General features: G+C 42.6%; 1 protein-coding gene across 1 annotated transcript in view; it reads right to left on the reverse strand.

Annotated features, from left to right (window-relative positions):
• The window catches only part of LOC109899039 (cadherin-7), a 109666-nt gene that overhangs the window by 24998 nt on the left and 60473 nt on the right, over nucleotides 1-24195 (reverse strand). The window contains exons 5-9 of the mRNA XM_020494090.2: nucleotides 19882-20049; nucleotides 18050-18234; nucleotides 17142-17395; nucleotides 15803-15939; nucleotides 9128-9249 (exon numbers count right to left, since the gene is read on the reverse strand). Coding sequence (XP_020349679.1) covers nucleotides 9128-9249; nucleotides 15803-15939; nucleotides 17142-17395; nucleotides 18050-18234; nucleotides 19882-20049 — 866 coding nt within the window. The remainder of the gene's footprint in view (nucleotides 1-9127; nucleotides 9250-15802; nucleotides 15940-17141; nucleotides 17396-18049; nucleotides 18235-19881; nucleotides 20050-24195) is intronic.

The following is a 24195-nucleotide window of genomic DNA, read 5'->3' on the forward strand; positions in this document are numbered from 1 at the left end:
TTCTGACTATCATCTTCAAGAAACACCTATAATGAATCTTAATTGGAACAGGAAGAAGAAGTACAATATGTGAAAAAACACATATTATTTTAATAGAACAAATATTTACAACAGATTTAAATAATGAAGAAAATATATCAACCTCACTTTGGTAGCTATGATTAACTTCTGTTAGTTTTCCTTCTTCAATCAATAGAGGAGCCCAATGGAAAACAAAAACAAACAAAACAAAGTAAGGGGGCACTTGATGGGACAAGGTCTATCGGGGGCTGTGTGTTGGGTAAGAGGGGAGGGGTGGGGTGGGGCACAGGGTGGCAGATTGGGGCAGCAGAATGCCAAGAAAGCCCACTCATTTATGTAATAGCTACACTGATGGAAATGATTGTAAGCGTGTGACCTCTGCTCTCTCCCTCTTCCCCCCCTCCTCTCCGTTGTAATATAAATTAATATTATGGCAGAAGACAGACACACCGATGATCCGTAACAAGTAGCGTCTCTGGAGAGAGCCAGTGCCACGAGACGGCCCCTAATTAGGCCTGAATGATGGCAGGTTATTCCAACCACCGCGCTCCCGGCTAATCTGTGCTACAGAGCCACACAGCCTGAGCCGAACGGCAAACATTATGTTTTAATCTTACAGGCCAATGGGGGAGAAGTTCTCCAGTGGGCAGCTGTAGGTTTTAACTAAGCTTGTTGGGAAGTGGGAAGGCGGCTGCCCATGTGCAGATAGAGTCTATAGGAGTTTGTTTGTGTGCTCTCTGCTGTTCCATTCCCGAGGGTGGACGTATAGAGAGATACATGTTAATTAAAAAGATAGGGAGGCTCTGCTTTGCATTGTACAGCTGCAAGGCTAACAAGTCCACCCATCCTGATATAAAACAGACAGCTTGATGGCTCCTTGTTATTCAAATAGGGTTTTTATCCAGCTCAAATGTAAACTTTTCCCCCTTCTTTTTATATATTTTTTTATTATATCTCTATATTTTTTTATATTTGCATAATGCCACAGGCAGTGCATTCTATAAAATGATGTGTTAAAAACAACCCAATTTTGGTCAATATTGGACATAACACACATTGGGTTATTTTGACCTAGCCAGTTGGGTCACAAACAACCCATTGTTTTCTTTAAGTTGGGTTGTTGATGCTGAGTTATTGAGCTAGGGTCCACCAGGTCAGATGGTAAGACTGGAGGCGTGGCTTAGTAGGGGCATACCCACATGAAAAAATACTACAGTTTACTACAGAATACTACAGTACTTACAATAGAATTATGTAGTAAACTTATACCATAGAATATTATACTATACACTGTAGTATCCCTCGATCCTGTTGTGCTTACTATAAAATGTTTTAATATATTGTAGAATACTATACTACAGTATGTTACATTTCAAGAACCATCCCCCAACACAGCCGTAGAAGGGGTGCTGTGTGTTATGTGTGACACAGTTGTCAATCCGGGTAGTTGTTGCCTATGCTAGTTTCAAGTGCTAGTTTTCAAGTAATCAAGTTATATTTATTGAAATTGGAAATGGATTACGCTGGTAAAGTCAACATGTTCTTAACTGCTCTGTTGACAGACTTTATTACGTGTGTCTATTCGTCCACATGGCTGCTGGCTGAGCTTTTCTACCACCCCACCTAAAATATCATGAAAAATGCCCATTACTTTGTTTCTGTAAGGACCCCAAAAACAGGCAGTGGGAGAACTTATTGATTTAAGTAAATCATTTTTTTAATGGTAAAAAACCATGTATTTGTCACGCCCTGACCTTAGAGAGCCTTTTTATTTCTCTATTTGGTTAGGTCAGGGTGTGATTAGGGTGGGCATTCTAGGTTTTCTATTTCTATGTTGGTGTGTTTGTTTCCCAATCGGAGGCAGCTTTTCTGTCTATTTTGGATTTTGTGGGATCTTGTCTTTGTTTGTTGCTTTATGCACGACTAGCTTTACGTTCGGTTTGTGTTTTTTAAAAATCACGGTGTTACGTTATCAAATAAAGAGAGAATGTACACCTACCACGCTGCACCTTGGTCCGGTCATTTATCATCCGACGACGAGCATAACAGTATTATTAGCTAGCTAGCTAGCTGGCTACAGTAGGCCACTTTGTAGGCAAACAGAGCTGCTAGCTAGCTAACTTTACATACTGTTTAGCAAAGTCAATTAAACGTCATCAGCTAGCTAACGTTCTATTAGCCAGCTATCTTAATCAAATCATTGTAAATTAAAACTCAGTCTTCAAATACATTTGTAGATAACAGCCATTGAATAGGTTGACATTTCCGTTCCAGCTGTCAGTAAAGGGACAGTGTAGGCTACTAATAGGGCAGGTCATTTCGTGGGAGGGCATTATGAAAAGATTATCCAGTTCAAGTCCCTAGAGGGGAGGAGTTTGAGGACAGAGAGATAATAGCAACATATTTTTCAGTGCTGTCAAATTTGAGTATAATGAAGCCTGTTTGTTTGTGATGTTTTTTTGTCCTCAGATATGTTAAACTGTGAAAGCCTGTTTGCATGTCCCAAGAGACTAAGGGTATATCCTATATGACATGGGTTATACAGTATGTTATGACCTATGTTATCAAAAGTAAACAAAAATACAGTTAAAGGTCACACACAATGTATAAACCTACTACATTTGGAGCAGGCCAACCCTACTGGAGATTTGCTGAGTGTGCAGGGTTCTGTTTCAGCCCAGAAATAACACTCCTGACTCAACTTAGCAAATCTAATGAGTTGATAATCAAGTGTGCTATTGCAAAGCAGGAATAAAATAAGTCTGCTCACCCAGTAGATCAGGGATCAGTGGAGCAATGTTCGCCACCACTGGTATGTCGTTTCTTTCTTCTCACCTGAAATCATGCTTTAGCAATATTAGCCTACTTGTTACTACTCAATTATCTACTGTTGTTTAGATTAAGATGTCTAATCTTTCCATATTAGTTATTTGTACATTTTGAAGTGATGAATTGTTGATTCTTTGAAGTGAAGTTTTTAAACTTATTTTAATTGGTAAACTATTGTTTAAAATGAACTAGTGTCAATGTAGATTAATCATCCATCACAATCCTGCAATAAAGAGGGGAGGGGGTTCAGTACTGTATGAAAATAAGGAGATGACTATTAGGTTACAGAAGATGAGCATTACAGGTAACATTGTATGAGGTTCATTTGATTTTATTTAGTTCATTTTATCAATGTTGCTTGCAACATGATTGCAGTTGGTCCCATAGACAGTGCATGGTTGCTGTATGTATCACTGACCTTAGATAAGCTGCTAACCTTTTAGGTCACTAATATGCAGTTTTTCTTAACATTTTATTGGCTTTATAATCTTGAGAGATATTTAACTAGCAAGTAGCTAGCTAGTTAGTTATACCTACAGTAGGTAGCTGACAAGGTAAAAATTAACCTCATTGTGGCTAGCTACTTCTTTCCCCTCATGCTAGCCTTTACAGACAATTATCACATTAGAAACATCAGAATTAAAAATATTGATTTGGCCAGCATTGTAGACCATTTCTACCCTCTTCCTGGAACTTTAGCTCACCTCGAAATAAAAGAGAAATGCTGCATGCTGCAAACATTCTAAAATGTTTTGTCACCCATGCTTGTTTTGTTGACAGATGCTCCTACTGCACTAATCTGGTGAGCATCTTTGGAGCTCCCCCCAAGCAAGATTTGTCGTGTTGCTAGGCGTCACTGATTTACACCAGGTTTCCGACCCCTCTTTAGCTAATTTCTGCTATGGAACTTCCCCAGGTTTCCCGTTTTAGAGAAGCCTGGTTTGTGACGAGGCTAAGTGAAACCCAATGTGTGTGTCCTGTCCACTATTTAACCAGCGCTGGGTTCTTTTTAACCTCATAATTTTTCAGTGTAGAAATTAAAAAATCAAATCAAATTTGATTTGTCACATGCACCGAATACAACAGGTGTAGGTAGACCTTAGAGTGAACAGTCTATGACTAGGGTGGCTGCAGTCCTTGGCAATCTTTAGTGCCTTCCTCTGACACCGACTGGTATAGAGGTCCTGGATGGCAGGAAGATTGGCCCCAATGATGTACTGGGCTGTACGCACTACCCTCTGTAGTGCCTTGTGGCCGTAGGCCGAGCAGTTGCCATACCAGGCAGTGATGCAACCAGTCTCGATGATGCAGCTGAATAACTTTTTGAGGATCTGAGGATCCATGTCAAATCTTGCCCTCTTCACGACTGTCTTGGTTTGTTTGGACCATGATAGTCTGTTGGTGATGTGGACACTCAACCTGCTCCACACATCCCAATCCATGAGAATGGGCGTGTGCTCAGTCCACAATCATATTCTGTAGTCCACAATAATCTCCTTTGTCTTGATCACGTTGAAGGAGAGATTGTTATCCTGCCACCACACTGCCATGTCTCTGACCTCCTCCCTATAGGCTGTCTCACTGTTGTTGGTGATCAGGCCTACCACTGTTGTGTCATCGGCAAACTTAGTGATGGCGTTGGAGTCGTGCTTGGCCATGCAGAGTACAGGAGGGGACTGAGCATACACCCCTGAGGGGCCCCTGTGCTGAGGATCAGTGTGGCAGATGTGTTGTTACCTACCCTTACCTCCTGGGGGCAGCCAGTCAGGAAGTCCTGGATCCAGTTGCAGTCGGAGGTGTTTAGTCCCAGGGTCCTTCCCTTAGTGATGAGCTATGAGGGCACTATGGTGTTGAATGCCAAGCTGTAGTCAATTAATAGCATTCTCAAATAGGTGCTAGCAAAACAGTCCTGTAGCTTAGCATTTGCGTCCTCTGATCACTTCTGTATTGAGCAAGTCACTGGTACTTTCTGCTTTAGTTTTCGCTTGTAAGCAGGAATCAGGAGGATAGAGTTATGGTCAGATTTGCCAAATGGAGGGCGAGGAAGAACTTTGTACATGTCTCTGTGTGTGGAGTAAAGGCGGTCTAGTGTTTTTTTCTCCTCTGGTTGTACATATAACATGCTGGTAGAAATTAGGTAAATGGATTTAAGTATCCCTGCATGAAAGTCCCCAGCCACTAGCAGCGCCGCCTCTGGATGAGCATTTTCCTGTTTGCTTATGACCCGATACAGCTTGATGAGTCCTGTCTAAGTGCCAGCATCGGTTTGTGGTGATAAATAGACAGCTACAAAAATTATAGATGAAAACTTTATTGGTAACTAGTGTGGTCTACAGCTTATCATGAGATACTCTACCTCAGGTGAGCAAAATGTAGAGACTTTGTGCACCAGCTGTTATTTATAAATAGACTCAGACTGCCACCCCTTGTATGACCGGAGGCAGCTGTTCTATCTTGAAGATGCGTCGAAAACCCTGCCTGCTGTCGTTTAGCCACAACTCAGTGAAACATAAGATATTGCAGTTTTTAATGTCCCGTTGGTAGGATATCCTTGATTGGAGCTCATCCATTTTGTTATCCAATGATTGCACGTTGGCTAATAGGACTGATGGTAAAGGGGGTTTACACACTCGACTATGAATTCTAGGAAGGCAGCCCGACCTCCGCCCCCTTTTTCTCCGTCTTTTCTTTGTGCATATTACGGGGATTAGGGCCCGTTTCCAAGAAAGCAGTACATCCATCACGTCAGACTCATTAAAGAAAAATCTCTGTACAGTTCGAGGTGAATTATCCCTGTTCTGATGTCCAGAAGTGAGTGATACCATAAGTGATGGTAGCAGCAACATTATGTACAAAATAAGTTTTAAAAAACAAGTTACAAACAACCTGAAAAAATTAACAAAATAGCACAGTTGGAGCACGTAAAACGGCAGCCATCGCCTGCAGCACCATTCTCTTCAAAAAAAGGGGGAAAAGTGGTGCTGTTGAACGAGTTCTGTCTAAAGAAAACATGTGTGGTACATATGGTTAAACAGGTCAACCATTACACATTGGCCTGGCACTTTTACAGGTATGAGGGAAGCAATAATTCTGTATACTTCCGGCCCTTCTTTGGACACTGTGTTAACAACCCTCCAGGCAAGCTTCAATGCCATACAACTCTCCTTCCGTGGCCTCCAATTGCTCTTAAATACAAGTAAAACTAAATGCATGCTCTTAAAACTAAATGCATGTGTGGTACATATGGTTAAACAGGTCAACCATGACACATTGGCCTGGCACTTTTACAGGTATGAGGGAAGCAATAATTCTGTATACTTCCGGCCCTTCTTTGGACACTGTGTTAACAACCCTCCAGGCAAGCTTCAATGCCATACAACTCTCCTTCCGTGGCCTCCAATTGCTCTTAAATACAAGTAAAACTAAATGCATGCTCTTCAACCGATCGCTACCTGCACCTACCCGCCTGTCCAACATCACTACTCTGGACGGCTCTGACTTAGAATACGTGGACAACTACAAATACTTAGGTGTCTGGTTAGACTGTAAACTCTCCTTCCAGACCCATATCAAACATCTCCAATCCAAAGTTAAATCTAGAATTGGCTTCCTATTTCGCAACAAAGCATCCTTCACTCATGCTGCCAAACATACCCTTGTAAAACTGACCATCCTACCAATCCTCGACTTTGGCGATGTCATTTACAAAATAGCCTCCAATACCCTACTCAACAAATTGGATGCAGTCTATCACAGTGCAATCCGTTTTATCACCAAAGCCCCATATACTACCCACCATTGTGACCTGTACGCTCTCGTTGGCTGGCCCTCGCTTCATACTCGTCGCCAAACCCACTGGCTCCATGTCATCTACAAGACCCTGCTAGGTAAAGTCCCCCCTTATCTCAGCTCGCTGGTCACCATAGCATCTCCCACCTGTAGCACACGCTCCAGCAGGTATATCTCTCTAGTCACCCCCAAAACCAATTCTTTCTTTGGCCGCCTCTCCTTCCAGTTCTCTGCTGCCAATGACTGGAACGAACTACAAAAATCTCTGAAACTGGAAACACTTATCTCCCTCACTAGCTTTAAGCACCAACTGTCAGAGCAGCTCACAGATTACTGCACCTGTACATAGCCCACCTATAATTTAGCCCAAACAACTACCTCTTTCCCAACTGTATTTAATTTTTATTTATTTATTTATTTTGCTCCTTTGCACCCCATTATTTTTATTTCTACTTTGCACATTCTTCCATTGCAAAACTACCATTCCAGTATTTTACTTGCTATATTGTATTTACTTTGCCATCATGGCCTTTTTTGCCTTTACCTCCCTTCTCACCTCATTTGCTCACATTGTATATAGACTTGTTTATACTGCATTATTGACTGTATGTTTGTTTTTACTCCATGTGTAACTCTGTGTCGTTTTATCTGTCGAACTGCTTTGCTTTATCTTGGCCAGGTCGCAATTGTAAATGAGAACTTGTTCTCAACTTGCCTACCTGGTTAAATAAAGGTGAAATAAAAAAATAAAAAAAAATAAAAGAATAATTAGACCAGTGCGTTGACCAGACCTGTGTTCAAATAGTGTTTACTTTTAAATATTTTAAGTGTTTGATTGATCCAGCCTGGAGAGCCAGAGAGACTGGTGGTTTGAAGATTTGGGAGTATTCAATTAGTCTGATTTTGCCAGGCAAGCTCAATCAAGGATTTGAAAGAAAACAATTCAAGCACTGCTCCTCTAGGATCAGTTTGAATAAGATTACACAGACAGGGGAGACACGATCCTAGATCAGCACTCCTACTCTGAGTCAAACCCTGGGCTGCCTCTGACACACAACTGTAGTGTATGAGAACAAGGTAAGGAAGGTGATGGCACGTAAAGGTAAAGCAATTTCCTCATGTATCATGGTGTGACAAGGACAAATGCATGTGATGTATAGGCTAGCTTAAAGTGCAGCAGAGAGCTTTTTATTGAAAGAGAAAAAGCAAAGTCCTAAAAATAATGCTATTCAAAGGGCATGGACAGGAGATGGCATGCTACACAATATGGTCCAACATTTCAACACAATGATGTAATATTTTCAAACACCTCAATCAAGAAAATTATAATTTCACTCCAAGGTAATGACTCATTTGTGGAGTGAGACCATTAAATATGTGAGAACAAGAAATGTCAACACATTGAAACTCTTAATCGACCAAACAATCTACTTGATGGGATAGGCGGGCAACAGAGGTTAAGCTGTTCATTCAGTTTTGCGTCAAATGGACTACCAAACTACCAATAGCCTTTTAACGATCCTACAGACTTGAAGGCAAATTGTCCCCAAACCAAAGAGTTTAACTGGCTCCCATGGCAGAACGGATTTATATCATACTGTGGCTACAAGACGAATGTGTAGGCTACGTAAAACTGCTTTCATTTTCCAAATCAAATCATTTTGTTATTCTTGTACACCCCACTGTGATCAAGGGGAATGTAAATAACATATTTAAACAGGCCTACTAATAGCCATTCCCAAATCAATGCATCATTTTGATCAATCGTACTTATTCAGTTCTACATGCTTGCCTTTTCCCCCCTCTGATTGTGTTTTCCAAATGCCAAGAGTAGACGAATTGCCATTGCAGCAGTCATTTGGCGACAATGAGGCCAAATGCTAAACACAGAGAGAATGTATTGCACGGCTAAAGCGCCTGACACGCCTTTCTGAAACTAAATTCCAGCCTTCCCCTGTTTCATTTGCATAATGTTGTGATGCATTTTCCGCTCCAGTGCCCGCCACACTGATCCTCTAATTATACACACACACATGCACACGCACGCACACACACACTCCGAATGAGGAATCAGACCCGGGCAACACCCACTCCACCCCAGCATGAAATATCATGTTACTCTATGATATCATTGTAGAGCCACGGGAAATTCAAACACTGTCATTAATTCAGCTGGCAGCAGCAGCAGAAATGACTGTAACATTGCTAATTAAGGATACAAACACCAACAATACCTGCAATTTGATCTAAAAGTGTCTCCCTGAAATTACCTCAAGCTTTGAAAGGGGATGATCCATGCAGTCTGGGACCGATTCAAGTTCTATTGGGAACATTGGTTTCCAAAGGCCGCATGATGCCAACCAATGGTAATCAAACAGTGTGTGAGGAACACACTAAATTATTAAATATCTGACATTTTAAAAGTATATAAGCAATGTATATCATTTCCTTCCCCATCAGAAAACGTACATTATCTTCAGTTTCTCACCTGTCCAGGTGCGGCATTCTCACACAAGAGGGTCTCATACTCAATGGCAAATACCGGAGGGTTGTCATTGATGTCCAGCACCGTAATGACAGCAAAACCTTTTCCAACCTGGGTTGGATCATCTGAAAGACAGAGAGAAAGAGTTTATATCACAGTTTGACTCCAGCTATAACTTTCAATACTTTACCCTGTCTTAACTTTGTCACCCTCCTCCACTTTCCCTACTATCGAGCTTTCGCATGTCTTTTTAATGAATCACAAAGGTCGAGCAAAATTAGCAAATTGTGGCCAAAAGTGCCCGTTCTAATATAATATACAAGGCTTTCTCTGTGAACTGGCATCCTTAGTTGCTCTGATGGGGATCAGCCAACATGATCAAGCAGCTGATTATGATTGGAGTGGAGCTAAAGCTGTGGTGGTAAAGGCTAGGGATGCTAAATAAATGGCATCCTATACCCTATATAGTGCACTATATAGAACCCAGCTCTGCTGAAAGCACTGCAGTATATAGCGAATAGGATGCCATTTCAGATGCAGGTGACTGTGTAGTTGTAGTACAGAGCATCCGGCACCACAGGCTCCACCACTGGCTCCCCTCTCTGACACCAATGTGGCACTGAATATAAACGGCTGGCTCCTGAGAGCCTGGATGGACGATGATTTAGCCTGGCGTCAGCAGCCACGCTGACAGGAGAGATGGCGCGCTGGCTGACATTCGGGAGCGGCTGATTTGACAGTAGTGAATAGGACGTGTGGTACCCCCGGGCACAGATTTGTTGTCATTGGCATGTTCGGAGCAGAGTCAGAGTGCGGATGAAATGTGAGCGCTGACCGACCACGTCTCAAATGAACAAGATCCCTTAGCTAGAAGTAGTGCTCCTCTGCCAACTTTTGTCACAAAAAGCCCATTTACTATAAATAGTGTAAAAAGGCGTCCTGGGCTCTGAGAGAGACTGTTTGGACGCCTGATTCTACAGCTGCCACTTTCCGCTGTGAAGAGAATAGAAGTCTGACTGTGTCAGAGGCCAACGACTCCTCAGTGAAGGGCTGTTATGACATTTAGTACAGTTATTATTAAAGATGTTTACTCCCTATGTGTTACTATATCGAGACAAGAGGAAGAAGTATTATTTGAACATTCGTCTTACGCCTATATTTATGGTTGAATAACAAGGCATTTACTTGAGGGATGGTGATTACCATGTTTGGTTTCGTGACTATTTGTGCATCGAGGAGAAGACTGATTCGCATATCGCCCCAGCAGACCCACTGATGGTGCAATCTCTATTGCACTCCATACTGCCCTTTCCCCTCTGGAAAAAAGGATCACCCATGTGAGATTGCTGTTCAATGACTACAGCTCAGCGTTCAACATAGGTGACGAGGGTAAGTAACAACACATCTGCCAAATTGACCATCAACAAGAAAGCCCCTCAGGGGTGCGTGCTTACTCCCCCCCCTGTACTCTCTGTTCACCCACCACTGCATGGTTGCAAGCGACTTCAACACCATCATTGGTGACGGTAGTAGGCCTGATCACCGACAACGATGAGACAGCCTATAGGGAGGAGGTCAGAGAGACCTGTCAGTGGGGTGCCAGAACAATCTCTCCCTCAATGTCAGCAAGACAAAGGAGCAAATCGTGGACTACAGGAAATGGAGGGTACACATCCATTCACATCGACAGAGCGGTAGTTGAGCGGGTCGAGAGCTTCAAGTTTTCTGTGTCCACATCACTAAGGATCTATCATGATCCACACACACCAACACAGTTGTGAAGAGGGCAAGACAACACCTCTTCCCCCTTAAGAGGCTGAAAAGATTTGGCATGGGCCCCAGATCCTCACGTTTTTGGTTACTACATGATTCCATATGTGTTATTTCATAGTTGTGATGTCTTCAGTATTAATGTACAATGTAGAAAATAGTACAAATAAAGGAAAACCCTTGAATGAGTATGGGTGTCCAAACTTTTGACTTTTCAACCACTCCACACATTTCTTGTGAACAAACCATAGTTTTGAACATTTCACATTCTTAAAATAAAGTGGTGATCCTAACTGACCTAAAACAGGGAATCTTTACTAGGATTATATGTCAGGAAGTGTGAAAAACTGAGTTTAAATGTATTTGACAAAGGTGTATGTAAACTTCCGACTTCAACTGTAAATGATGGTGTTAATAGACATTATGGACAGTATATGAATATACAACGTGTGAACAGCAGTAGTTATAAAGTATAGGATGAGCCTTGACTAGAATTCAGTAAATACATATGAAGTGGGTAAAGCAGTATGTAAACATTATTAAAGTGACCAGTGTTCAATGACTCTCTAAGGTGCAGGGTTGAGTACAGTGTGCCGGCTAGTAACAACGACTAAAGTTGAGGGCAGGGCACTGGGCAGAGGCCAGCTAGTGGTGACTATTTAACAGTCTGATGGCTTGGAGCTGTTTTTCGGTCCCAAATTTGATGCACCTGAACTGTCTCCGCCTTCTAGATGGTAGCGGGGTGAACAGGCCGTGGTTCGGGTTGCTGAAGTCCTTGATGATCTTCTTGTCCTTCCTGTGACACTGGGTGCTGTAGATGTCCTGCAGGGCAGGCGGTGTGCCCCCAGTGATGCGTTGGACTGACCACACTATCCTCTGGAGAGCCCTGCGGTTTCGACCAGTGCAGTTCCTGAACCAGGCGGTGATACAGCCCAGTAGGATGCTCTCAATGGTGCAACGGTAGAAGATTGTGAGGGTCTTTTATTTTTATTTATTTAACCTTGATTTAACTAGGCAAGCCAGTTAAGAACACATTCTTATTTACAATGATGGCCTACGCCAGGAAAACACTAACTTGGATGACGCTGGATCATCCTATGGGGCTCCCAATCATGGCCGGTTGTGATACAGCCTGGAATCTAACCAGGGTCTCTAGTGACGCCTCTAGCATGGAGTTGCAGTGCCTTAGACCGCTGCACCACTTGGGAGGTCTTGGAGGTCTTAGGGATCAAGCTGAATTTCTTCAACCTTCTGAGGTTGAATAGTCTTTGTGGACCATTTCAGGTTGTCAGTGATGTGCACGCCGAGAAACTTGAAGCTTTTCACCTTCTACACTGCGGTCCCGTCGATGTGCATGGATGCATGCTTCCTCCTGCTGTCTCCTGAAGTCCACTATCAGCACCTTAATTTTGTGGACTTTGAGGGAGAGGTTATTTTCCTGGAACCACACTGCCAGGGCCCTCACCTCCTCCACGTAGGCTGTCTCATGTTGATGGTAATGTTGTATTGTTTGTAAACTTGAATATTGAGTTGGAGACATGCGTGGCCACACAGTCATCTGTGATCAGGGAGTACAGTAGAGGGCTTTACCACTTGGGGTCAGCCAGTCAGGAAGTCCAGGATCCAGTTGCACAGGATGGGGTTCAGACCCAGGGCCCCAAACTTAGTAATGAGCTTGGAGGGCAGTATGGTGTTGAAGGCTGAGCTATAGTCAATGAACAGCATTCTTACATGGGTATTCTTCTTGTCCAGATGGGATAGGACAGTGTGCGGTGCGATGGCGATTGCGTCATCCGTGGATCTGATGGGGCGGTATTCCAATTGTAGTGGATCTAGGGTTTCAGGTAAGATGGAGGTGATATGATCCTTTATTAGCCTCTCAAACTTCTTCCTGATGACAGAAGTGAGTGATACGATGCGATAGTTTAGTTTAGTTCAGTTAGTTACGTTTTCTGGTGTACAGGAACAATTGTTAACATCTTGAAGCAAGTGGGAACTGACATTGAACTTGAACCCTGTTTCAACAATCATCAGCTGATTTTTCAAATTATTTTCCAAATGACAGTAAAGTGAACAGCTGTTCTGATAGCAGGAGAGGTTTATCTGGAATGTTTTGATGTCTCATACTGTCACGGCTCTCGCCGTAATGAGGATCGGACCAAAACGCAGCGTGGTAAGTGTTCATGATTCTTTATTAGTCAAAACACTTGAACAAAATAACAAAGTGGAAAACCCGAAACAGTTCTGTAAGGTGCATAAACTATACAGAAAACAACTACCCACAAAACACAGGTGGGAAAAAGGCTGCCTAAGTATGATTCCCAATCAGAGACAACGATCGACAGCTGTCCCTGATTGAGAACCATACCCGGCCAAAACATAGAAATAAAGAAACTAGAATGCCCACCCTAGTCTTACCCTGGCCTAACCAAAATAGAGAATAAAAACCTCTCTATGGCCAGGGCGTGACACATACATTAAAAAAAGGATAGTGGCGATTATACATTTTTATTTTTAAAACAGGTTCAAAAGCTAAAAAGCTTTATTTCATTGTAATTTATTTTATTCAATGGCTTCACCTGAGTGTCCTCACCAGCTAGGTAGGGCAGCACTTTACCACATTCCAATGTTATCACATTCCAATGTTGAAAATGGGGGCCTCCCGGGTGGCGCATTGTTTAAGGGCGCTGTACTGCAGTGCCAGCTGTGCCATCAGAGACTCTGGGTTCGCGCCCAGACTCTGTCGTAACCAGCCGCAACCGGGAGGTCCGTGGGGCGACGCACAATTGGCCTAGCGTCGTCCGGGTTAGGGAGGGGCAGTAGGGATGTCCTTGTCTCATCGCGCACCAGCGACTCCTGTGGTTGGCCGGGTGCAGTGTGCGCTAACCAAGGTTGCCAGGTGCACGGTGTTTCCTCCGACACATTGGTGCGGCTGGCTTCTGGGTTGGATGCGCACTGTGTTAAGAAGCAGTGCGGCTTGGTTGGGTTGTGTATTGGAGGACGCATGACTTTCAACCTTCATCTCTCCCGAGCCTGTACGGGAGTTGTAGCGATGAGACAAGATAGTAGCTATTGGGGAGAAACCATGAAATTGGGGAGAAAAAGGGGTCAAATTAAAAAATATATATAAAAAGAAAAAAGAAAAAAAAGAGGTGAAAATGATTTAAATGTACTTAAGGCCATGTATGATTTAAATATTATAGTCTTGTGAATCTGTCATGAATACACTGTATACAATTGCTTCATTGAAAATAGGAACTATGGGAGAAATGGACAAATACAGATTGTTTTCAAGATGCCCTTGTCTTAAAGTTGAACCTTGGATAGATCTGTACTATAATAGCCTATAAACAGTCAATTCAAAATATTGAAATTTGAAATAACCAACATTTTCTGCAACATATTGAGACAAAAATAAAAAAGACGTAGGCCAAATGGATTTTGTGATGTTGTTCTATATAAATGTAGGCAAAAAAGGCAGACACTTTATATCAACATGGGATTTCTGTGGTCCAAATATCATAATCATTTTTGTTTTCAGACGTTTTCCGTTGGTAGGCCTGCCCATGTGTCTACTCACTCGGAAAGCCTGCTCACTCATGTCAATACCAAATCTGATAATTGTGACATGATTGAACTGGAATGATGTGAATAATGATGATGATGGTGAGAGCCCAGTATATACTAACCCTTTAATCATAGGCTGTTACTTTGTGTCTCTAAAATCACAATGTTTCAGTTTCTATAATCAGGTGAAAAAGTATTTGTTTAATTGAAACGTCCAAATGTCTGTATTTTACCAGATCCATTTAGATCTATTTTTATAACTGATAAAAATTCAATATGCAATTGCTTATAGATAATATTCTGGCCATAGGAAAACAGTTTTTTAAGGGCATATAAAGAACAACTATGCATAAATTAATGAAAAGCAGCAAACAGATTCAACATTGTTTCACACTCTTTAATTTAATTGAATTTATCCGTTATTTTACCAGGTAAATTGACTGAGAACACGTTCTCATTTACAGCAACGACCTGGGTAATAGTTACAGGGGAGAGGAGGGGGATGAATGAGCCAATTGTAAACTGGGGATTATTAGGTGACCATGATGGTTTGAGGGCCAGACTGGGAATTTGAGGGCCAAACTGGGAATTTAGCCAGGACACCGGGGTTAACACCCCTACTCTTACGATAAGTGCCATGGGATCTTTAATGACCTTAGAGAGTCAGGACACCCGTTTAACGTCCCATCCGAAAGACGGCACCCTACACAGGGCAGTGTCCCCAATCACTACCCTGGGGCATTAATAAAAGTCTCAAACAGAAACAGGCAATAGGCTAAAGAGCTGGCTTCACAGTTTCCCCACCAAATAGGCCTACCAGGAAACTCGACGTACAGTATCTTGACGACATTGAGCGCCCGATGGAGTCTGTGCGCTGCGTAGTACCTTCCACAAAAAGTTTTGCTCAACAAAAAGACACGTAAGGGGGGGAATGCGAGGGCCTCTTTGTCCTTAAAGCCATGGAAGGACGTCTCAAAGGCACTCCGGCACCTCTCTTTTCTCTCCTCTTCTCCCCCACATCACATGAGCATAATTCACCTGCGCCTGCCCTTAGTTAGCAGCTTGCCACTCACACGCCGCGACTCACGGAGACCCAGAGGTCGAAAGCTCCCACCTTACGTCAGAATTAAGATTCCCCTGACAACCCCGCCGCGTCCCACACGCTTCGTCACGTTAATGCAGTCATGACGAAGCAGTGGCATTGTGGGGTGTTGAATATGGGGGAGGGTTGGCTACATGACAAGATAGAAAGGACAACAATACTTTATGCAGGGCCTTCATAAAACGAACTAGTCAGACTGGCAGACGTGTGTGTGTGTGTGTGCGCGCACATGTACTTACGGCTTTCCATGGCAAGGATAGTGAGGTTGTGGACAGAGTTGACCTCTCGATCCAGGGGTTTGGCTGTGCTTATGACCCCACTCAGAGCATCCACGTTGAAGAAACGCTCCAGGTCTGTGTTTCTGTCTATGGAGTACCTGGAGACAGACAGACAGAGGCAGGCAGGCAGACAGGCAGAATGACAGACACACAGTCAGACACGTAGCTATGATGAGGTATTTTCCTTTTGAAGAAAGTTCTAAGGATTTTACATGTAATCATTTCTGTCTTTAAACATTTCTGAAGGAATAAGAACTTTCCACCTTCCAACGTTGTCAAATTAACTATTTTAAAGTGCTTCTGGTTTCAGTACATTGGCATAGAACATTATTGAGTGTCAACAAGTGCAATTTTGCCATTTTCTTATCAATTTTTAACGCTAGATTAAATGATCATGATGTTGAACTATGAATGAGAGGTTTCTGCAACCTTTAGATTTTGACGAGAACTGCTCTCAATCAAAGTTTTTAAGGTAGAAATGTGAAATTGGACAGCAATACATTAATGCTGAACACAGAACAAACACTATCAATTTCTATACAGCAGCTTATATTTCTGGAAAAAAAGACAACTTCAATTAGCTGGTATCCAAAGGGTATTATTCAATGTAATTTGACTCTTGTGGCTGCATTAGTTCCACAATAATTCTAATTTCAACAGAGGTAGGGCCATATTATTGCAGGCGCTGAAAGCCTCCACAGCAGCAAAAAGAGGCAATTTACACCCACAATGGCGGTGTAATTAGATTTTCTGATTAAGATTACTAACAATCCTAACGCCCCGAGCATGAATACTACCACACAACACTTTTATTTTCAATTAATGCGTAATGAGAGGGAGTCTCATGAGTGACATGGGGCAGATTGCCTTTCTGAGTGGTTGTGTTGTGTTATAAATGCAATGGAGCTGGTACAAACTGTTGACCCTCCTGGGGGAATGCCCTTTGCTCATTTTTAGATGGCATTTCACTTTTACAAATGTTGCAGTCCCTCGAACGCACGACATCTGGCTTCAGTGCATGTCGCACAGTCACAGAGGGAGTTTAGAACTCTGTCAGTGAGGTGCTATTGAGGCACTGGAACGTGAACGTGTATTTACAGTACTGATCAAAAGGTGTTTGGTCCTCCTGTCAACCTGCTGTGGCAACATGCTGAAAGAAATGGGTTATATGGCTTGAATTCGCCACTCTGTTGCATGGGGGCGAAGTTATTTTAAGAAAAAGGGGCCACTTGAGAAAATGGCTGGGACAACAGAGGAACTGCCTGTAATGGCATATAATAACTGGAGAGCTGGGTTCTACCTGATGGCACTGTTGGAGGAGTCAGGGTCGTGAGCGGAGACCCTCCCGATGGAGATGCCCACTCTGGCGTCCTCGGAGACCACCATCTTGTTAAGCTGTGTGGGGAACACAGGCGGCTCGTTCACGTCTTCCACCGTCACCTTGACCGACGTGGTGTCGCTGAACGAACCCAGGTGCACAAACGCAGGGTCGATATTCCGATTGGTGGCTTCGATTCGCAGGTTAAAGCTGTTCTTGGTCTCAAAGTCTAAAGGCTGAGACAAACATAAAGTAAACAGACAAAACAAAAATTGAAATTAAAAGCTATTTCACATTTCTTCAAAATGAAATTGACAGTAACCTTCCGGTCAAGGTGGAGCCCATCCTAATTGGCTGGATTCTAAGCACACTGCACTGGCCACATTTGCTGTAAATGGTGAGGGCAAAGCCATAAAGATATTTGTATGTGCATCGCTCATGGCAACATGGCCTTGCGCTACACCAGTAGATTGAAGAAATGCTGGCGCTAGAGTCCAACGACCCTATGCAATCTTGCACATAATCAGACTCTCTATCACAAATATATTTTTCATCCAGACGTTTTATATTGACTTACTGTGTAGTGTGAAAGCAAACTATTGATTGTGAGAAAAGGCACACAACACATCACAGTGAAAGGCATTTCTAAATAATAGTGTTTGGAAGATATGTTGTCATCTGTTTGGCTTATTGGGCGCACAGTTGTAGCCCTATAATATAGGAGGGCCATTGATGTGACACATTTATTGTCTGTGTTTATTGTCTGCATGACTTTCCACTCTGTGGCACTCGTCTATGATCGGTGACGGCGAAAACAAACAAAAGATCAGATTGGACCCTGTGACAAACCTGGCTTGAGGCCACAGCCTATAAGGAAACAGCATGTGTACCTTTTGAAGGATGATGATGCCCTCTTGCGTGTCCTCGTCTGTAGTGATGTTGAACACCCCAGGTCCGTCCTCCATGATCCTATACTCCATCTCTGCATTGGGGCCTATGTCATTGTCCAGAGCCTTGACCCTGGCCACCACGGACGCCACGGGCAAGGACTCCAGCACCATGTACTGATAGTTCTCTGGAGGAAAGAGAAGTAGTAGTTAGAGATGAGGTGGTTTTCTTACTCCTTAGCCGCTCAGATTCATAGTGCACTACAGCTGCCTTTGAGTTCCCTCTCTCACAATGAGTGGTCACACTACAAAGTAATGGTCCAGGATGAGTTTTATCCAAATATATGAGGAAATAGTGACAATAATATTAAATTACTAGTTTTACATTCAAGACATTTATGGTGGAGAGGGCAAATATATTTTTTATTGAACCTTAACATTTTTATAACAATGGAGTTGTTTGTATTCATATGAAAACGTATTACGTATTCTGACCACTCTACTCTACATGAAACAGAATATCTCTTGACCAAAGTGAATGGGAGAACCTGCGGAATATGCTTCGGTGGGATGAAATGTTCACTGGAAGATTCTATTACAAGCAAACTCTTCCATTGTGCTCCCGGTGTCTTTGTCTGCACCTCCCTGACATAAAGCACTCTCATAAGAAAAAAAGGAGGGAATCATATAAATAATCATAATCTCCCCAATCACCATGACGGAGCTCATTACCAGATCTTTCCGTGTTTCTCACCCCAGTGGTTCCCGACATCGCGCTCCAAATGCTAATCTGCTTGACATTGTTTGCCGCTGTGTAATCTTTGTAATGGCTTTTTAATTCGCTGTGGAAGACCCCCAAAAATGCATTTCTTCCCCTCCCTTCGTACTGTGTATGCCCCTCTTTGCCCCCTGGTAACCGCCCCTCCTCTCTGTCCTTGTGCCTCCAGCCTTCACTTCCCTCCTCTTCTCTCCTCCAAGGGCTAGTGCTTCTAGACTATCAGCTGTGGTGCTCTGTCATACTCTATTGATTCTGACCCATGACCTTGGGTGGGAGGTGGGGGGGATACAGATGGGGTGGGGGTGGGGGGTGACTTCACACCCAACCTGGTCCCAAAGCATCTTTCTTCCCAGCACACGCAGCAAAACAGTGCTGGGTTAAAGCGGCATTGCCGATTTGTTGTGCAAACTTGAACCTGCCCCCCACCCCTCCGGGTTCCAGCAAATTGACTTGACTTCATGGCAGTCCAGCAGTGAGTGTAACAGCCTAGGCAGCGGTGGTCGGAGGGACTATCAGCGATAAAGCAATTGCCAGGGCCACAGATTATCATGAGAAGCACCTCATGCCTTTGAATCCCAACGCCTGGCCAGGAACCCATTAGCGCGCCGTGAAATAGGCTGATGACAACAAAAAATGGAGCCTGATTGATCCTGGTATCCATGTTTGCAGAAATCCCTCAACTCTGATGTGGAGTGAGGGGAGCGGGAGAAAGGTGTATACCTTCTAGGGCAAACTGCATTTGAAGCCTTTGACCATTAGTCAGAAAGGGGCAGTGAACCCACGACGAACAGCAAAATCACGCATACGCTTGAAAGGGGTACTGTAGTTGAATGAATCTGCAATATCAAGCATAGACTACATTTTCACCCAAAGCTTTCTCCCCTACTGTACGCGTCTGCCATTGTGAACGAGAGTGATTGCAGAGATTTATGTCAAACCTCCACCATAGTGAGACTGCAATGACAGTGAATGGAGGGGTTTAGGGCTTTGTCTGAGGGAAATAGATAGAGGGCATGTCGTCAGATTTAGTGACGAACAAAGCATATAGGACTCTTACTACGAGAGAAGCGTGGCGGGTTGTCATTGACATCAGTGAGGGTGACCGTGACAGAGGTGGTGCCGGAGAGGCCGCCCATCTGGCCCACCATGTCTTTAGCCTGGATGACTAACACGTACTGGTCCTTCACCTCTCGGTCCATGTTGGGCAGTGCCGTCCGGACGACGCCTGGAGATGAGAAAGAGGGAGAGAGAGAGAAAGGGATGACAGGAAAGAAGAGAAAGGGATGATAAGAGTAGAAGATAAGAGTGAAAAGGGAGAGGGGATGATGGGAGAGGAGAGAGAGAGATAGATAGATTGCAAGGGATGACAAGAGTGGATAGAGAGGCGGGACATGAGAGGAGATTGAGGGATAACAGGAGTAGAGAGTAATCGAGAAAGAAAGCTTGATGAGAGAGAGAGAGAGAGAGAGAGAGAGAGAGAGAGAGAGAGAGAGAGAGAGATGACAGGTGAGGAGAGGGAGAGAGGGATGACAGGAGCAGAGAAAAAAAGCAAATGCCTCCAAAGATGCCTAACTCTTGCTTGAAAATAAGTTGTTATGCACTTGTTTATCTGGGTTATTGGCACTGCTGCACCTGTTGATGGTTCCCTTTTGTGAGAAGAAACATGGACTTAAAGTGTCAAACAATCTTAACCTTTTGTGTCCAATCCGAACACTAAAGTGAAAACACTTCTATGGTCAACTTTATACACTATCTCTCTGTAGGTGCTGAGAAAAATGTTATCTATAGCAAAGGCCTGTGGCCCTATGCAGTTGCTTAATGGTAATTGCTTTTGAAAGAATACACCAACTTATGAAATGGAAATCAGCATTTTATCTCCTGACTCTAAAGATGAAAATCGTAATAATCCCACAAAATTACCACAAATCTTTAATGGCAAAAAGTCCTAATCATTATAAGGCAATTACTGTTGCATTCATGGTTAATGACTTACAGCTCAGAATAAAAAATTAAAAGGCACTTATTGGGGATTCCTACGGAACATGGAAGATTACTCATTAAGTAGCTAGCTCAGGAAGCCGAGAAAAACAGTTTGGATCACGTAGGTTTGCTTGCTCTCTCTAAGTTTTTTTTTCATTAATGAGAATTAAGGAGAATTTTGAGAGATTCTCGAGAGGTATTAATTCTCGAGAGGTATCGATTCTTGAGAGATATTACTGTAATGTAAACATACGTATTTGTCACGTCTTGAGAGGGGTAAACTTTCTATGAGAGGGGTAAACTTTCATGTTTGATATGCTCGTGTTATTAGCTGGCATAGCTAGCTAGCTGTGTTTTTGTCATGCAAGCTACACTTAATGCGTGTATGATCGAGAACATAAACCTAACATCTAGCTAATATGTTTTAGTGGAAAGGTTTCATTTGAATTTTTCAAGCTTACTGACTAGTCATTGGCTACTGTGATGCTGATATTTACAGTAAATTTGGAGCTGCAGAGCAAGAATGTCACATTTCCATCCACAACGAAAGGTACAGTAAGGCAAGTATGTAATGTAAATTGAAAAGTGTATGTACATACTGTATGTCAATTGAAATATCGTCACGCTGCGTCTCCTTAAATGTTTGTCAATGAGAATAGCCCCTAAGTCTCTCTCTTTGAGCTTGATACAGAATTAACTAATCAAATAATCTTGGGGATGAAGTCAGTCTGAGTTAAGTTTGGTTTATTGCAATCTGTTAAGTCAAGATACATTGCATTTGTCATGTAAGTGTGATACACTGTGACTCTTACAAAAAATAAGAAAAACTGGGTAGCCTTTTCAACCCCTCTTCAGTTTTCATTCCCGAAATATGAGTTTTTAATTAGACTATGGTGAATATTAAATAATCAAACAGAGTGGTTATGGGGCTGAATCAAACTCCCACTTAATCAAACATTGATATCAATGGGATATGCGAGACATTTATAATTCACACAAGCACATCTCAGGGGACTTGACCTTAAGAGACCTTAATAAAATAGAAGACCAGAGGATGACAATGTTGAAAAAACGGTATCTGTGTGTTCTGGACAAAATTTGATCATAACTACTCAAGAACTAGGCACATATTCTTGCCATGTATGATCCAAACATCGAGTTTGAGTTTGAGTTTATTTTATTTTTACAGGGACAGTGCACATTAATCAACATTTCAGTAAAAGTGCCGGTTTTAGCCAGCCGGCCAATTTTCAACCGCAGTCTCTAGGCAGGTTGTTAAAAACAATTACAATATACACAATAGCAACATATGACAAGCAAGACATAGCATACAGACAGAGCAACATAGGACAAAAAGCAGCAAGACAAAATTCATAAATGCAACAAAGTGTTTCCACACCTCACAAGCTACAGACAACAGATAACATGGAAAGCGACAACACACAGCTAGGGACCATGTTCACAAATCTGATTGACCTTTAGCCATGTCTTCAAGCATTTTGTGAAAGTGTGATATGTGGTGCAATTATGTGTGTCTGATGGCAGTGTATTCCAGACATGGGAAGCTTTCACAGAGAAAACGGATTTACTAAAGGTGCTTTTCCTTAAGGGAACTATACAGTCACCTCTCATGGCAGACCTTGTGAATCTGCTGCCATATGTTGGGGTTTTCTGTTTAACAAAATACTGAGTGGGGGGGGCAGGCCATTTAGGATCTTGAATACAAGACATGCATCGGTGTATTGCACAAGATTATCCCAACTCAGGAGCTCATGCTTTCTGAGGATGTAACAGTGATGATGGCTATTGGGCTTCCTATCAAGCACTTTGAGAGCCTGTTTGTAGACAGACTGAATAGGTCTTTATGTTGTACAGCAAGCTTGTGCCCAACTAGTCAAGCAGTATGTTAAGTGGGGGAGTATCATAGATTTGAAGTACAGTTTTGCTACCTCTGTAGTCATACAATTTCGTATAAATCGGAAATTAGCTAGGTTGAATTTGGTTATTTGAATTACCTTTTTCACATGCATTTCACATGCATTGATTTGGTTAAATCGTGCAAATAAATTTGTAGTGGGAAACGAAACTTTCTCTATCTTTCCCTCCAAATTCAGGTTAAGTCGAGTAATTACATATGCATTGGTTTGAAGACGCTTTCCTAAAAATCCAGATATTGCATAGAGAGGTCCATTGGACTCTATTGTAAAGAATAGGACGTTATTGCTATTGTCTTTGGAATGTACCTGTGTATCCACCCCTACACCTGATGACCACCCACAATCATACACACTCTCACAGCAACATAGTGAACGCAGCCTGAAGACTTGACAAAAAGATGCATACATCTCACAAATGAAGCCTGGGTTCGCCGAGGAAAAACAGTGTTTCAAGGTATTTAAACCAACTGCCTGAACATTTGTTATACTTACAAATCAGATAGTCTGTTATTGGCCCAGTCGAAGTAAGTGACTCAATTAGCAACATTTTACGACGCCGTCCACCTCTTTATCTGAGGCCTCTGCCATGCTCTCGCCACAACATAATGACGGTCAATAAAGTCAAGTAGTAGCACAAACTAATGAATAGTGGGTGAAGTTTTCCTACTGGGAGAAAACCACAGCTGCCTCTTAGTCAATGCTTTGGTTCCCAGTTTAAGATGAGGAGTCAGAACATGTCAGTCGAGAAGCTGGTTTATTTTTAACGCCTGATGCCTTCATGTTTGTCAAAGCATCTGTCTATGGAGCTACTGTATGTGTGGATGTGTGGATTGGATACATCCATCTTCTCCTGTTCCTAGCTGTATCCCCCTTTCCTCCATCCATTCATCCATCCATCTATTCATAGATTCATCGGGTTTGCTGCTAGTTTCCCCCACTGTGTAACCTTGTAGCCAATTAAAGAGCATCAACAGTGCCCCAGTGTCAGCTGTTGTGACACCTGTGAACCCTGTTTGCTGACATGCATCAGAGAGCTTGCTTCAAGCCTTCAATCCAACAGAGGTCCCTCAAACCAGGCTAGGTACAAAACAAACAAAACTTTCCCTGTTCTCTCAACTCTATCACTACCACCACAGAGACAGAAAACAATAAAGTTCTAACTTGAAAGAACAAAACCGTCTTAAAGAATTCTGGAAAAGAAGAAGTTGTCTGTTCGAAAAAGTTGGCTAATGGCTACATTCAAACAACAACAACAGCTACAACAACAACAATGGCTTACCCCAAAAACTTGAAATGTAGCCCGTAAGAAAATATGTTAAGTGTGTGCAGCCAGCGGTAAACCAAGTGAATAATCTCACTAAACAAAGATAGGCTTCACATACAATTGATATACTTATTTAATATCAGCTCTGTGCATTGGTGCCCAAGAGATATAGGCTGTGGTTAATGATGCC

This window comes from Oncorhynchus kisutch, linkage group LG11 (genome assembly GCF_002021735.2).
Source record: "Oncorhynchus kisutch isolate 150728-3 linkage group LG11, Okis_V2, whole genome shotgun sequence".
Lineage (NCBI taxonomy): Eukaryota > Metazoa > Chordata > Actinopteri > Salmoniformes > Salmonidae > Oncorhynchus > Oncorhynchus kisutch.